This window comes from Rhinolophus sinicus, linkage group LG03, assembly GCF_036562045.2.
Source record: "Rhinolophus sinicus isolate RSC01 linkage group LG03, ASM3656204v1, whole genome shotgun sequence".
NCBI lineage: Eukaryota > Metazoa > Chordata > Mammalia > Chiroptera > Rhinolophidae > Rhinolophus > Rhinolophus sinicus.
Window position 1 is genome coordinate 101,405,105 of NC_133753.1, and position 14,388 is coordinate 101,419,492.

Consider the following 14,388-nt stretch of genomic DNA (forward strand, 5'->3'; position numbering starts at 1 on the left):
CTTGGGGTGCAGCGTTTCCCAAACAACCACTTCCCAGAGACCTTTATTGGTAGAGCATCAGGCAGGCTCCAGAGGTGGTGCTCTACAGCCCAGCCACTCAGGTAGAGGCTCCCCAGGGCCCTACGGAGCTGCCCACCATGCGTGCATGCCTGCTCAGCTGGAGCCCCAGCCAGGCTTGCATCTAAATGCCCGGCGTGAAGGACCCAGAGTGGGGTCTGCGAGGGCCTGGACGTCACAACAACCTGGGAAGAAGTGGTCCTCCATCCTCCTGCTCTGAGCTGACCCAGGGAGCCCACCGCCCTCCCCACTGTGCAGCTGGGCTCACTCAGCCACTAGAAGCCCACATAGCACCTCCGCTGGGGCTTCCCAGGGTTGTCCTGTCTGAGCCAGTGTCTCAGCAGCTGCAGTGCCCTTCACAGGCAGTGCACAGTGGCCAGTGTCTCCCCTAACTTGCCAGCTTTCCAGTTCCAGAGTGACTGTGAAGACCAGTGCCGACCTTGCAACTTTCCAGGCTGTGATGGGGCACTGGCCCCTCAAGTTTGGCTCCCAGCATGTGGCCGGTGAGCCAAGTATATTTTGTCCTATAAGAAGCAAGAAAGTGAGCGGGCCACGCAGGCCCAGGGACATCGCCACCTCCCTCCACCTCCACAGCATGCTCACCTGACCACAGGTGCACGGGGGCCAGCTGCTCATCCAGGTGAGCACCCCATCGCTCTGGCACCAGGTGAACCACCTGGGAGCTTTGGAGACATTTCCTACTTTTTAACACATGTGGGTGGGGGAGAGGGGGATACCAGACTCTCAGATTTCCGTGTCCTCATCATACCCCACACAGAAGCAGAATCTGACTCAGAAGCTGTCACCAGCTCTGAAAGCTGAAATCATAACCTCAAATCTTCTATCAATTCCGTTTTCTGATCCCACACGCTACCCAAATGGAGGGATTTCAGGGAGGAGTATAGGAAAACCTCACTGAGAGAGATGGATAAAGGAGAAGATGGTTGTAAGTGGTGCCAATGTTTTTTAAACTCCAATTACGCTACTGCCCTTAAACTGTGACAAATGACTGCAACAAGCGGCCACAGTGCAGGTCAGAGGGGACGGACCCGAGGCACAGCCCCACCAAACCAGTTCCGTGGTGTCAGCACATCAGCAGTCTTCTCTGAAAACCTAATCAGCTGGGACGAAAGACCCTTGTGCTGGGCTGCCCCCTTCAATCCTGGCAAAGGGTCACCGGTGGAGCTGGTGCCCCTGGCCAGGCCCTGTGCCAGCTGCTGTCCCCAGGGAGGCAGCTCACATGGGCCTCCCCTGAAAGGAGAGAGAGATTTGCAGGAGCTCCTGCCCCAGTTCTTGCTGCTTCCCACCAGGACAGAAGTCTGCCGACAGCTCTCTGAAGGTGACACACACGCGCCGGGCCTCAATGTGTCTGCGGTGGATGGCATGCTGCCACTGGTGCCGCGCAGCACCAGTGAGCACAAGCAGAGCGCGGCGGGGCAGGGGGATGGCCACCTCCACCTCCTGGCACAGCACGGACCTGCTGGGGGCCATCACACCTTCCACCAAGGCCTCCGGGAAGCCCGACGGCGCCAGACAAAGCAGCAGGCTGCCGGGCGCCTCCCGGGACATGGACAGCACAGTGGGCGACAGCAGGTTGAGGCTCACCAGCCGCTCCCCCCACAGCCAGGTGTCGTCCAGGTGGGGGTCGATGGCCGAGCCCCGCTCCGGGCAGTAGTCCAGGTTACACTGCTCCACAGGCCGGAAGTCCTCCAGGATGGGGTAGAGGCCCATTCTCCGCACCACCTCCCGGCTGAAGCTGGGGAGGCCGTGGAAGCCGGCCGTCTTGAGCTTCTGCTTCCGAAAGTTGACTTTGGGGCCGTAGTCCTGAAGGATAAGCACGAAAAGGAAGTGACAAAAGTCTGAGTTTACAGAAAGGGTATCACAGACTAGGTCTGAAGAATTCAGTCACCGTGACCCAGAAAAGCAAAAATTTCTGACTTCGTAAGTCTGACATGTGGGCAGAAAGAGGCCGGCACCAGAGATATAAGTAACAGCAAACATCAGACGGCAGTAACCGCTAAGGAAAACATAAAGCAGGATAGGGGGATACGAAGTGTCGGTGGATGTCTTAGCCCAGGTACCCCACCCAGAAGGCAGAGCTAGAGACAAAGGCCCGTGTGTAGGTAGTGTATCCGGGCCAAGATGCAGCGAGGGAGGGAAGGCCAATCCAAGGCAGCATTATCGACATGGGCAACACTGGGTACATGTGGGGTTCAGAACCATGAGGGGGGACAGTTACCACGTGACACAGCAACTCCACTCCTAGTACACACCCAAGAAAACTGAAAACACGTGTCCACACAGAAACTTGCACATGAATATTTGTGGCAGCACTATTCACAATGGCCAAAAAGTGGAAAGAACCCAGTGTTCGCCAATGGATAAAAGGATAAATAAATGAAGGCACATCCATACAATGGAATATAATCCAGTCAAAAAATTAATGAAGCACCGACACGTGTTGCAGTAATGAATCATGAAAACATTATGCTCAGTGAAAGACAGCAGACACAAAAGGTAGTATGTTATATAATCCCATTTATATGAAGTGTCCAGAATACGCAAATCCAGAGAAACAGCAAGTAGATTAGTGGTTGCCGGGGACGGGGGAATGGGGAGTGACTGCTAATAAGCACGGGTTCCCTTTGGGGTGATAAAAATGTTCCAGAACTAGATAGTGGTAATGGTTGCACTCCACTGTGAATCTACTAAAAACCAAACCACCGAACTGTACATTTTAAATGGGTGGATATGTGGCTTCTTCTACAAACCTAAACAAACAAACAAAATTAGGGAAGAGCCTTTTAGAATACACCTCAGATTTATGGTCTGAGGGATGAAAGAGGGGAGCATTCTGCTGGTCCCCCTTAGTGGAGGGGGGCTCCATCTGGTGGAACTGACTTTCTCCTCCCAGGCTGGCATGTTTGGGGAGAGCCTGGGCGAGCAGCCTCCCGCAGGCCAACCCTAGGCAGCAGCAGGCAGACAGCCCAACGTGGGCGTGCAGACGGACAAGGAGCTGGAGCTTTAAGGACCAGGAGGCTGGAGGGCCTGCTGTGAAGGACACCAGGCAGCAGCCGTGGAAAGAAAGGTGGGGCTGGAGGCCAGCGCCGGGCCCTTCCGGGCATTGTAAGGACTTTGCGATTATGCTGAAATGGGAGGCCTGGAGGGTCTGTGACAGAGCAATGACATCTGATGAGGCAGTACTGGAGTCACTTTCTGTGGAAAACTGACTGAAAAGGGGTGAGGCCTGTGGCAGGAAGCCCCTGCAGGAATCCCGGCAAGGGCACCGGGGGCTGGGATCCAGGTGGTAGCAGTGGAGGGGGGGGGTGGGGAGGGTAGCCTCAGATTCGGGATAGCTATTGAAGGCATCAAGCTGATGGGAATTACCAATGAGACAGGGAAATCTGGAGAGATCCATGGTTTGCAGCCTGCACAGGTGGAAGATGGAATCTGCCAAGATGGGAACACTGCAGGGGGTGCAGGTGTGGGCAAAGAAGCAAAGCTCAGTTCAGGGCCTGACCACTAGAAGCCTGGGATGGAGAGAGGAGCTGGAGTCCCAAACACAGCGACAGTGTGCAGGGCCGTGACTCGCTGACGTCAGCAAGGAGCAGGAAGAGAAGCAGCCCAAGGACTGAGCCTGAGATCCCATCGCTGGGTTAGGGCACAGCAGTCAGTGATGGAAGTGGTTTCTGAGTGGGTTAAGCAGGAACAGGAGAAGAGGAACTGAAGACAGAATCAATAACTTTCGAGGAATTCTGCTGCGGAGACGAGAGATGGAGCTTACTGGTGGGAAAGCTCCAGTCGAGGCAAAATTCATCTTGGGGAAAGAGGGGAGCAATGCTGAACAAGGTCTTCTGAGTAGAGGGGGACGGCATCGAGTACAGGTGGAGAGGACTCAGAGAGAAGGCATGGGCATGAAGGGAACAGCACCCAGCCAGGGCAGGCAGGGGGCACATGCACCTGTCTTCTCAGCGGCAGGGCCATCCGCGGAGGGTGGCAGGGGAAAAGAGAAGGTTTGGCAGGAGAGCAGCAGAGCAGAGGACCTAGGGGAGGTTGGTATGACCGGCGGACCAGGAAGGACCCAGAGCCGGGGAGACCTGCCAGCAGGCTGCACATGAGTCCAAGGGGGGGAGCTGGACTCGACCAGGGCTGTGGAGGAGCAGAAAGAGTAAGATGAAGTGAAGGGCAAAAGGGCAAGGGGGCACCCGAGGAAGTGACTGTAACAACTGGCCGTGGTACAGGCTAAGGAAAGACCATGGGAGACGGAAGGAAAGCGAGAAGGTGGATGGACGGATGGACGGCTCCAAGTCCTGGGGCGGACAAGGATTGCTGGAGATAAGCAATGGAAGGAGCGAGCTAGACCGAGAGGAGTGGGACTGAGGGAGAAGCTGCGATCCCTGACAAAGGGCAGGTCTGGGACTTGGAGGCCTGAGGACACGCGAAACTGATGGGGAGAGAACTTGGGATGGGAAGGCATCGCGCAGCCTTCAAGAAACGCTCCCTTAAAGTCATCAGGACTAGGCCAGCGGGCGCGAGAGGCAGAAGGAGCTGAGTTCACCTGCGACCTGTTGGGAAGGTGGGCAGGCCAAGCAGCCTGCGAAGGCCCCTGGTGTGGTTACAGAGGAGGGCGCTGCATGGGCGGTGAGCAAAGGGGCCCAGGAGAGTGACTGTCTTCTTTGATCAGCCAACCCTGCTCCCTATCTGGGCCAGCCTACCTGCTTTCTCCGTCCAGACTGTGAGAGCTTCCAGGGCTCACGGTCCATCAGCTGCACCATTTCAGTTTCCTCCTCTCGGGTCACGAAGTCTTCTAACAATGTCACACCGGGGAAAGGGAAGGCCCATCCTTCAAAGTCAGACTCCTCAGCCCCCACGGCCCAACCAGTGTCTGAGTAGTAAATGAAACGGTGTGTTTTCTGCAAAAGAAAGACGGAGGTCCTGGAGCCCTTGGAGCCTGCCCTCCAGAGGCCCTTTTTGGCTGCAGCTTCTGCTTAATGGTTCATCCTCCCCAAAAACACTTTGGAAGGCAGCTGGAGTCTAGAGGGAGGCCGACCGCAGCCTGGGGCTGCCTCTTGGGAAAGGCCCTCTCACTTTCCTCATCTGTAAAAGGGAAGAGCATCTGCATAACCATTTTTCATTCTCCATTTTATAAATGAGGAAACCAAGACTCGGTAAAGCCAAGGAACTAGCCCGAGGCTGCACAGCTGGGAAAGCCTGAGTCCATACTGTTCCTGTGTCGTTGCAGGGTATCTTCTGTCCTCTCCAGCCTCCTGAGGACTACAGGTATAAAAGCATCCCGCCCAGACCAGGGCTTTGAGAAATACGCTACCCCTAAAGCTGAGGCCCTAGGGCTGTCCAAGGGGTAAGCAGCACACACTGGGAGGCCAGACAGGACAACCCTCTCCAGCCCAGGTGGGGATGTCTCCGGGCCCTGCCCTCCTCTGTGGCAGCCAGAGGCACTGCCTGTATTGCCCTTCGAAAAAGAGAACTTGCCGGTCGTCTGCGAGGAGTGCCAGGCTGACAACCTCCTGCTGCAGGGCGTCTGGGATCTGCCTCGGGTTTCGAGCAGGGGCCATCCTTGTCTCAGGCAGCTGCCAGCCAGTGACTCAGCACGGGTCTGGCCATTTCTGCACAACACGGGACTCCGCTACCAGGCAGTCTGCTCTGGAGCTCCCTGCTGGGTCAGCCATGACTGCGTCAGATCCGCATGGCGGTCTGAGGTCCTCCCTGACCAATTAATTCTGCTTCCTCCCCCTTTATGTTCCATAGGCATTACTACCAGCCCGTCTTTAAACCACCACGTCCTCTGTCTCTGGCACCTCACATGGGACATGTTAAAAATGAGGAGTCATCCTGGACATTCTGCTTCTCCCTCAGCCACTAGGTTGGGAAGGTGCCACCCCCAGTGTCCTGTGTCTCCACACCCATGACCACGGGCACTGTTCAGACCTTCGGTACTTTTTTTTCCTCTTCAGTTTTTAATTATGGTAAAATATATAACATAAAATGTACCATCTTAATAATTTGTAAAGTGTACAGTTCGGTGTTTTAAGTATATTCACTCTGTTGTGCAACTCATCTCGAGGTTTTCCCCAGACAAAACGAAAACTCTATACCCATTAAACAACTCACTCCTTTTGCTCCCCCCCCCCCAGCCTTAGGTAACCACAGTTCTACTTCTATCTCTATGATTTTTGACTATTCTAAGTACCTCATAAATATGCTACATAAAATTACATAAATATACAGCATTTGCCCTTTTGTGACTGGTTTATTTCACTTAGCGTAATGTCCTCAAGGTTTATCCATGTTGTAGCATGTGTCAGAATTTCCTTCCTTTTTAAGGCGGAATAATATTCTAGTGTACGTATGTTATCCCTTTTTGTTTATCCATTTATCGGTCAAGGGACAGCTGGATTGCTTCCACATTTTAGTTATTGTGAATAATGCTACTAGCGACATAGGTGTGCAAATCTCTCTTCAAGACCCTGTTTTCAATTCTTTTGTATATATCCCCCGAATTCTTGGACCATGTGGTAATTCTACTTTTAATTTTCTGAGGAAACTTCACATTGTTTTCCACAGGACCTTCTGCACTTTTAACAAGGACACTGCAATATTTTCTTCACTGGCTTCTCTGCCTTCATACCTTGCTATCAGCTCTCAGGATCTTCCTAAAATTCACATGTAACTTCCTTTAAAACATTTCAGGAGCTCTCCACGGCCCTCAGGACAAGTCCAGCCTGCCCAGTGGCCACACACAAGGCTCTCTGTGGTCAGGCCCCACCGACCTCATCTCCCTCACCTTTAGCATCACCCACCTTCCAAGGACAAACCTCTACCCCAGGCCTTTACCCAAGCAGCTCCCCCAGGTGGACCGCCCTTCCAACCAATTAAAATACTTCCAGGCCCAGTTCAAAGGCCGAGTCCTTTTTCGTTAACTGTGATTAATTTTCTCCTCGCTGATTTCCGTCCAAGGCCTGCTGGGCACCTTTGCACTGGTTTTCGGCTCCCTCTACTCCTTCCATGTCGTCTCTCCACGGGCCGCGAAGGTCCCAGGCCCTGACCTGGGAGGGCTACGTGGAAGTTTGCTATCAGAATTCCCGGTCCCAGAGGTTAGCTGTGGTCGGCCTGCACCCACGTCCTAGACCCTTGCCCACTCCTCAAAGCCCGCAATTCCTCACCACGCAACGTCCCCACGGCGAGGGCCCCTAGCACGGTTTGACCCGGGGCCCGTATTCATGTCCTATCTGGGCCTTAGCTTCCCCATATGAAGAATGGAATTTTGGGCGCGCCCCCTCTCCCATCCCTTACTTGCGGGGAGTGCTGCCAGGGCGGATCACCTCCGCGCTGCCGCTCGCACATCAGACAGGTCCGGACGCCCTTGCAGCCGCATTCGCGAAGGACCTCGGGGGCCGCCACCACCGCAGCCGCCATCGCAGTGTACTGGCGGGCAGTGCGCAGGCGCGGGACCAAGGGTGCCGCTGGGAGTTGTAGTCCATGCTTGGGGCACGAGGCCCGCGGGGCCGCTTCCTTCCGGTCGTCGCCACCGAAGGACTAGCGAGGCGCCACCTCCTGGGCTCCGTCAGCCGCCGGCGCCGCCACGAGACTCCCGGAGTCGCGGGCTCAGCCGGGCGCTGGTACCGCAGATACGGTCATCGCGGTCCTCAACCTCCTCGCCATGGGCCCCCTCTCGGCGCGGCTGCTGATGCAGCGGGGGCGACCCAAGAGCGACCGGCTGGGGAAGATCCGGAGCCTGGAGTAAGAGGAGAGCCGGGGTCCACGGGCGGCTGGGGAGAGAGACGAGTACCCGGCACTGTTATCGCCGTGTCGGTTACGCGGAGTCTCTAATCACTTGGGCCAAACGCCGTCCTTGTCATTAGGAGATGGGCCGGTGGGCCCCGAGTTGCCTCACCCCGAAAAGGGCCCGGGCTGTTAGGGACAGGCAGTCGTGCAGAAAGAGAACTGAGCAACCTGTTGAGATAATTATAGAGGGCCTGGGGAGCACAGAGGAGCCCCCCCTCCCACCTAGAGGATCAGGAAAAGCATCCTGGAGGGGGCCAGTTGCCCCGAGTTCTAAAGTAGTTACAAGATTTAAAAAAGGGTGTTGGGGAGAGGTTGTGGGTGCACAATAAATGCCGGGAGAAAAAGTCTTCAGAGGCACCCTGGGCTGCCATAGGTGTGGGGCCGGAGGCCCGCCTGCCCCTTGAGCCCTCGCTTTCTGACCCCCACCCCAGCCTGTCGGGGCTGAAGCTGCTCTCAGAGCATTTGGACCCCAAGCTCCTGTGCCGCCTGAAGCAGCTGCAGGAGCTGGACCTCTCCAACAACCAGCTGGAGACGCTGCCTGCCGACCTGGGCTTGTCCCACCTGCGCATCCTCCGCTGTGCCAACAACCAGCTGGGGGACGTCACAGCTTTGTGCCAGTTCCCACAGCTGGAGGAGCTCAGCCTGGAGGGCAACCCCTTCCTGACAGTAAGTGGGCGCACCCAGCAGCCCAGTGCTGGAGGCCAGCACTCTGTTGTGTCTAAGCTTAGCAGCCCCTGAGCCATTCTTCCCTTCATCCCCCAGGTCAGCGACAACCTGAAAGTCTCCTTTCTCCTGCCCAACCTGCGCAAGGTGAATGGCAAGGATGCTTCCTCCACTTCCTCTCAGGTGGAGAACCTGAACCGGGAGCTGACCAGCAGGGTAAGGGGGTGTCTCTGGGGTTTGGGAGCAGTCGGGGGCCTTGAGGAGCAAGTAACAGGCTTGGACACGTGAAGGACACTGAGGGGAAGAGTTACAGGGGCTCTCTGCCCCAGCACCAAGTGGCTCATATCCCATAGCCTGACACATTGCTCTGAGACTGGTTGTGGTGCTTGGCCTCTTGTCCTTGGGGGTCGGGGGGTCCCGCCCTCCATGTGTGCAGGCAGGGCCCAGAGGGTAGGCTGAGACACTTCCATGGTAACTTTACCCGGACCAGCTTCTCCTTTCTGGGGCTGCTACTCGTGTGTGTGCTTGGATTTGTGCAACCTGTAGCTAAGGTTGTGGTTCAGGGAGGCTTCCAGGAGGCAGGGAGGTGGAGACACCTGTAGCCATGAGATCGGGGCAGAGGGGCCGTGGAGGGTCCAGGAGAGCTGGGTTGGGCTAAGTCTGGATCTGGTTCCTCTCGTGCCAGGTCACAGCTCACTGGGAGAAGTTCATGGCCTCCCTGAGCCCTGAGGAGGGAGCTAAGAAGGCCCAGGCTGACTTCGTGAGGTCCGCCGTCAGGGATGTCCGTTACGGCCCCGAGTCCCTCAGCGAGTTCACCCAGTGGCGGGTATGTCCTCACTCACTGTGCTGGGAATCTATTTTCCCAGTCCCTTGCCGGCTCCCATGCCCTGAGCTGCCCTGGAGGTCTCTGGCCATGAGAGGCTGTGGGGAGTGGGGCAGGTCAGGAAAGGCAGCCCTGTTGGGTGGAAAGGCCTTTTCCCAACTCAGGAAGTACAAGCTCCCTCTGACTGAGTGTCTGAGGAGGGGCTGGGGGCCCCCAGGACTGTGCCCCACTTCCTGATGGCCTGGGCCCACCCAGGTACGGATGATCTCTGAGGAGCTGGTGGCCTCCGGTGGGACCCAGGTGCATGAGGCAGACATCCAAGAGAGGTCCTCAAAAGCCACAGCTGCCCAGAAGTCCATGGTGAGTGTGGTTCCATGTGGCTCCGGGGACTCGGAGGGCCTGCCTTGGCCCTTCCTGGCTAGGGGGGCTGCAGGGAAGCAGGGGTCCTGGAAATGAGCCCGAGAGACAGCTCTGATACCTGAGCTAGTGCCCTCTGCCTGGGCCAGTCCTTGCCTCTTGCACCCATGGGAGGGTGTGGGTCAGCCTGTGATGGGAAAGGAAGAAGCCCTGGGTATATGGGCCCATGGTCACCAGGCCCTCAGCCTGCCACCCAACCCCGATCCCCCACAGGCAAGGCCAGTAGCCTTGAAACGGCCAGATGATGTCCCGCTCAACCTCTCTTCCAATAAGCGGGTGTGCACCTCCACACTGGCCCAGGTGGAGGGCAGCCCTGTGGGCGCTGATGGCAGCCAGGTAAGCTAACGAGGTGGCAGGGAGTGTGTGGCTGGGAACAAGGGTTGGGGCAGCTGTGACCCCCTTTTGCCCCCACAGCCTGCCCTGAAGCTGGAGCCCCTGCACTTCCTGCAGTGCCACAGCAAGAACAACAGCCCTGAGGACCTGGAGACCCAGCTCTGGGCCTGCGCCTTCGAGCCGGCCTGGGAGGAGGGTACATCCTTGGGCCAGCAGGGCCAGAGGAAAGGCCACAGGGCCCAAGCAGAATAAGTCTTCTGGATGTGGGTGGGGGTGGGGGATGCTGCCTCCAGGGAGGGGGCTGCCTGGGGGGATGGGGAATCGGGAGGGGCGTCAAGGCCAGGAGGAGGGAACTGCAATACAGAGAATGTTTTCACTAGGCTGATCCCTCAAAACAGGGCACACAGGGGCCACGTCTCAGACTGTGGCCACATGTGGCGGGGAGGCCGTGTGTGTCATCGACTGCCAGACGGGCATCGTACTGCACAAGTACAAGGCACCTGGCGAGGTGAGTGCCAGGGCCCGGCTCAAGCAGGGTGGTGGGCAGCCTTGGCTCCTGGGCACAGGAGCGCCACCTACTCACTAGGTGACCTTTCTCTCTGCTGCTGGGCCTCAGTTTCCCAGGCCTGATCCTGCAGGCATGTGCTTTGCCCCGTGCTGAATGCTCCCCACCCCCCCACCCCCAGGAGTTCTTCTCGGTGGCCTGGACAGCCCTGACGGTGGTCACGCAGGCAGGCCACAAGAAGCGCTGGAGCGTGCTGGCAGCTGCTGGCCTGCGGGGCCACGTCCGGCTGCTACATGTGCGTGCTGGCTTCTGCTGCGGGGTCATACGGGCCCACAAGAGGGCCATCGCCACCCTCTGCTTCAGCCCTACCCACGAGACTCACCTCTTCAGTAAGACCCTCTCCCGACACCCCCAGGGCTCCCCCAGCACCCCTGTCCTGCAGCCTGCCGCCTCAGTGCTCCCTCCCTGGGATGGTAAGGAGCTCCTATGGCTGGCAGCCTCTCCTGGCTGCCAACGTTGACTCTGGCTGTGGGAGAAGCAGCGTGGCCCCGTGGACAACTGACTGGGCTTCAGATCCTGGCTTTTCTCCCCACCTGCTCTGTGGCCTTGGAGCTTTCCTACAGCCTGGGGCACTCTGTCTGTGACCTGGGCGGGTGCCCCTGGGCCTCCGTGTGGTGAGCCCAGTGAGGGGGATGTGTCAGCACACCCGTCAGGTCAAAGGGAGCGTTGTAGACCCTCCCTCCCTGCTTCAAAGGGGTTGAAGCCGGGGACGCCGCCTGTAAGCGGGAGCAGGGCAACTCAGGGCCACCTCTCCTTCCCATCCCCCCTCAGCGGCCTCCTATGACAAGCGGATCATCCTCTGGGACATTGGGGCGCCCAACCACGACTACGAATTCCAGGCCAGGTGATGCTTTGGGGCTGGGCTAGGCCGTGGAGGGCAGGCTGCCAGGCAGGGCGGGCACCAGGGTCCGTGGCCTCATGTCTCCCTCTCACCTGCTGGCAGCCAGCTGCTCACACTTGATACCACCTCTACCCCCCTGCGCCTCTGCCCAGTCGCCTCCTGCCCGGACGCCTACCTGCTGGCTGGCTGCGAGGGTGGCTGCTGCTGCTGGGATGTGCGGCTGGACCAGCCTCAGAAAAGGAGGTGAGGTCGGACGGGGACGCCTGGAAAGCCAAGTCTTGGGACTGGACAGCTGCTAGTCCAGACGTCTGACCAAACCATGCACGCTGCCCCTTGTGGAATGCTGGGAGGATGGTGTCAGGGCAGGGACAAGGCTTTAGAAGGGCAGGTTGAGGCTTGTGGCTTATCCGTGCCACCTGGAGGGCCGGAGATTGTTCAGCATGGAGTCCCTGCCCTCCTGGGGCCCACAAGCCTCGTAGGGGAAGACGGGCATTAGACAAAGGTGGCCGATTAAAATCCCCGAGTGTGATGTCAGCTGTGAAGGAAAGAGAATAAGGTGCTCTGAGAAACAGGAAGACTAAGGGGACTGAGGAGGAGACCAGTGGCAGATGGATAGGTTCTCAGGCTCACGTTCTCTGCGTGAGCCCTGCAAGGGAGTCCGGTGGGCGGAGAGAGGGAAGGTGCATGCACAGCGGGCATAGCATGTGCAAAGGGCCAGTGGTGGGAAGAACTGGCTGGCTGGGGAGGTCTAACCAGTTTGGAAGACCAGAGGAAATGGTACAAGATGAGGTGGCAAGGTTGCTTGGGCCATGGTAAGATTTTGAATTTTACTTGAAGTGCAGTGAACAGCCTGGGAAGAATTTTAGGGTGGGTGGCAGAAATGAAGTAGCTGCTACGTGGAGGGAAATAGTGGAAGCCTCAGCAGACTGGTGTCGTCCAGCCAAGTGTTGGTGGTAGCCCTGTGCCACGCCTGCGAGTCAAGCCCAGGGCCTGCCACATCTGTCCCTCCCTGCCCATGTCTGCCAGCTCCCCAAGTCCTGTGGCATTTCTCTCCCCATCTCAGATGTGTCTGCTTCTCCTCAGTTGGTCTTTAGCTGCCTTTCTTGCTCCAAGCAGCCTCTGCAGGATTCTGGGCAGCTGATGGGTGACCTTTCCAAGCAGTGTGACCCTACACTCAGCTTGGAAACACTCAGCAGCCACTCCCCACTGTCCTCAGGGTCATAGCAAACCCCTACCCAGTCTCTCCTTTCTCAGGCCCCAGCACTCCGCCATAAATACCTACCCCACTGGTCAGCTGGTCACCCTCCTGCTCATCTAGTCCCAGAGGTGCAGCCCCTCCAGAACCCTCCCTGGCCATCCCATCCCCCATCCTGGAAGAACCAGCCCCTCATGGTTCTGAGATGCTACCACCTGTGACTCAGGCGCTGGCTCCCCCTTCCAGGGCAAAGCTTAAACCCTCCAGGGCCCAGAACAGACCTTTTTGGTTGCATCTTCTGGGCAGGGCCCAGAATAGGGGCCCAGGGAATGATTCTCATTGAGTGAGTGAGAAGCTCTTCGTGTACTCAAGGAAGAGCTAACTGGCGTCTTCCATGGCCCCACAGGGTGTGTGAAGTGGAGTTTGTCTTCTCCGAGGGCTCCGAGGCCTCAGGCCGGAGAGTGGATGGGCTGGCGTTCGTGAATAAGGATGTTGTGGGTGAGTGAGCCCAGATAGGGCGTCTGGCCTGCTGGGACCCAGAGAGGCCCTGGTAAGGCCGTGGGTTGTTTCTTCCTGGGCTGCAATTTAAGTCCGAGAGCTTCTGAGGGGGGCCCCACTGTGGAAGAAATGCCTGAAGAAGGGCCCCCCAGGCAGTTCTCCCTTCTCCCCCACAGCTTCCAAGGGGAATGGCCTGGGCACCATCTGCCTGTGGAGCTGGAGCCAGACGTGGGTGGGCCGAGGCAGCCAGTCCACGGTGGCTGTGGTGGTCCTGGCTTGGCTCCAGTGGTCACCCACCAAGCTGGCCTACTTCTCGCTCAGCACCTGTCCTGGTGAGCACGCCGCACCGCCCGTCCTCCCCTCCACCTCTCAGCGCTCTGCCCCCACTGACATTCCCATCTTGTGTCGCAGCAGATGAGGGGACTGTGCTGTGTGGGGACGAGGAGGGCAACGTGTGGATCTATGACGTCAGGCACGTCCTGACGCAGCAGTCCCCGCTGCCGGCAGCCCCGCAGGCCCCCACACAGGTACGCACACCTTCCCCTCTCCCCCCGCTGGGGACTGCTGCGTGGTCGCCAGGAACGAGCCCAGCGCCCCTCTCTCTCCCTATCAGATCCTTAAGTGGCCCCAGCCGCGAGCCCTCAGCCAGACGGTGACCAAGACCATGGTGAACATGGTGGTGGCCGACCCCTCCTTTACCTACCTCACCGCCCTGACAGACTCCAACATTGTAGCCATCTGGAAGAGACACTAGCCTCGAGCAGGAGCGCCTGCCTCTATCGCAAAGTACCAGGGACAAGACTTAACTTATTCAACTTTTGGTCTAATGACAGAGATGTTTCTATTGGTGACTATTTTTATTAAACTCTCTACTATGTAAGAGAAGCCTGGGATTACTGCTTGTGGGCCCCACCTGGTGGTGCTACTTTGAGTAGGGCAGGCTGACATGGGAGGCTTCCACAGCAGACTCATGAAGTTACCCTTGCCTAAGACTGCCTCCAGGCAGCCCCCGGCTTCCCAGTTGTTGGTCCAAAATGACTTGTTCCTGCCAGCCTCTCAGACAGAAATCTGGGTCTCCAGGCCAATCTACTCGGAAATGTGGCCCCCGAGTGGCCTCGAGACAGGTTATCTACCTCCACTGAGCCTGACAATCCATTTACTGTGAAGTCACTTCTGCGGCAGCTCACATCCGG

At 57.8% G+C, this 14,388-nt stretch overlaps 2 protein-coding genes across 3 annotated transcripts; one reads left to right on the plus strand and one right to left on the minus strand.

Moving 5' to 3' along the window:
• Window positions 1–1,001: 1,001 nt before the first annotated feature.
• ALKBH4 (alkB homolog 4, lysine demethylase) lies at window positions 1,002–7,526 on the minus strand. Its single transcript, XM_019752791.2, has 3 exons — window positions 7,369–7,526; window positions 4,773–4,970; window positions 1,002–1,881 (listed from the first exon to the last, which is right to left on the minus strand). Exons 1-3 carry the CDS (start codon window positions 7,489–7,491, stop codon window positions 1,294–1,296), a joined length of 909 nt encoding a protein of 302 aa, XP_019608350.1. The 5' UTR covers window positions 7,492–7,526; the 3' UTR covers window positions 1,002–1,293.
• A 70-nt stretch (window positions 7,527–7,596) lies between these two features.
• On the plus strand, window positions 7,597–14,075 carry LRWD1 (leucine rich repeats and WD repeat domain containing 1). 2 transcript variants are annotated; one of them, XM_074328398.1, is made up of 15 exons: window positions 7,597–7,815; window positions 8,292–8,526; window positions 8,623–8,739; window positions 9,209–9,349; window positions 9,602–9,706; window positions 9,977–10,099; window positions 10,178–10,292; window positions 10,495–10,604; window positions 10,783–10,990; window positions 11,433–11,505; window positions 11,605–11,745; window positions 13,104–13,195; window positions 13,372–13,527; window positions 13,607–13,722; window positions 13,809–14,075. In XM_074328398.1, exons 1-15 carry the CDS (start codon window positions 7,736–7,738, stop codon window positions 13,947–13,949), a joined length of 1,953 nt encoding a protein of 650 aa, XP_074184499.1. In that variant the 5' UTR covers window positions 7,597–7,735; the 3' UTR covers window positions 13,950–14,075. The 2 variants fall into 2 exon arrangements, with proteins under 2 accessions (XP_074184499.1, XP_074184500.1); XM_074328399.1 differs by having other exon boundaries at window positions 13,610–13,722.
• The last annotated feature ends 313 nt before the right edge of the window (window positions 14,076–14,388 follow it).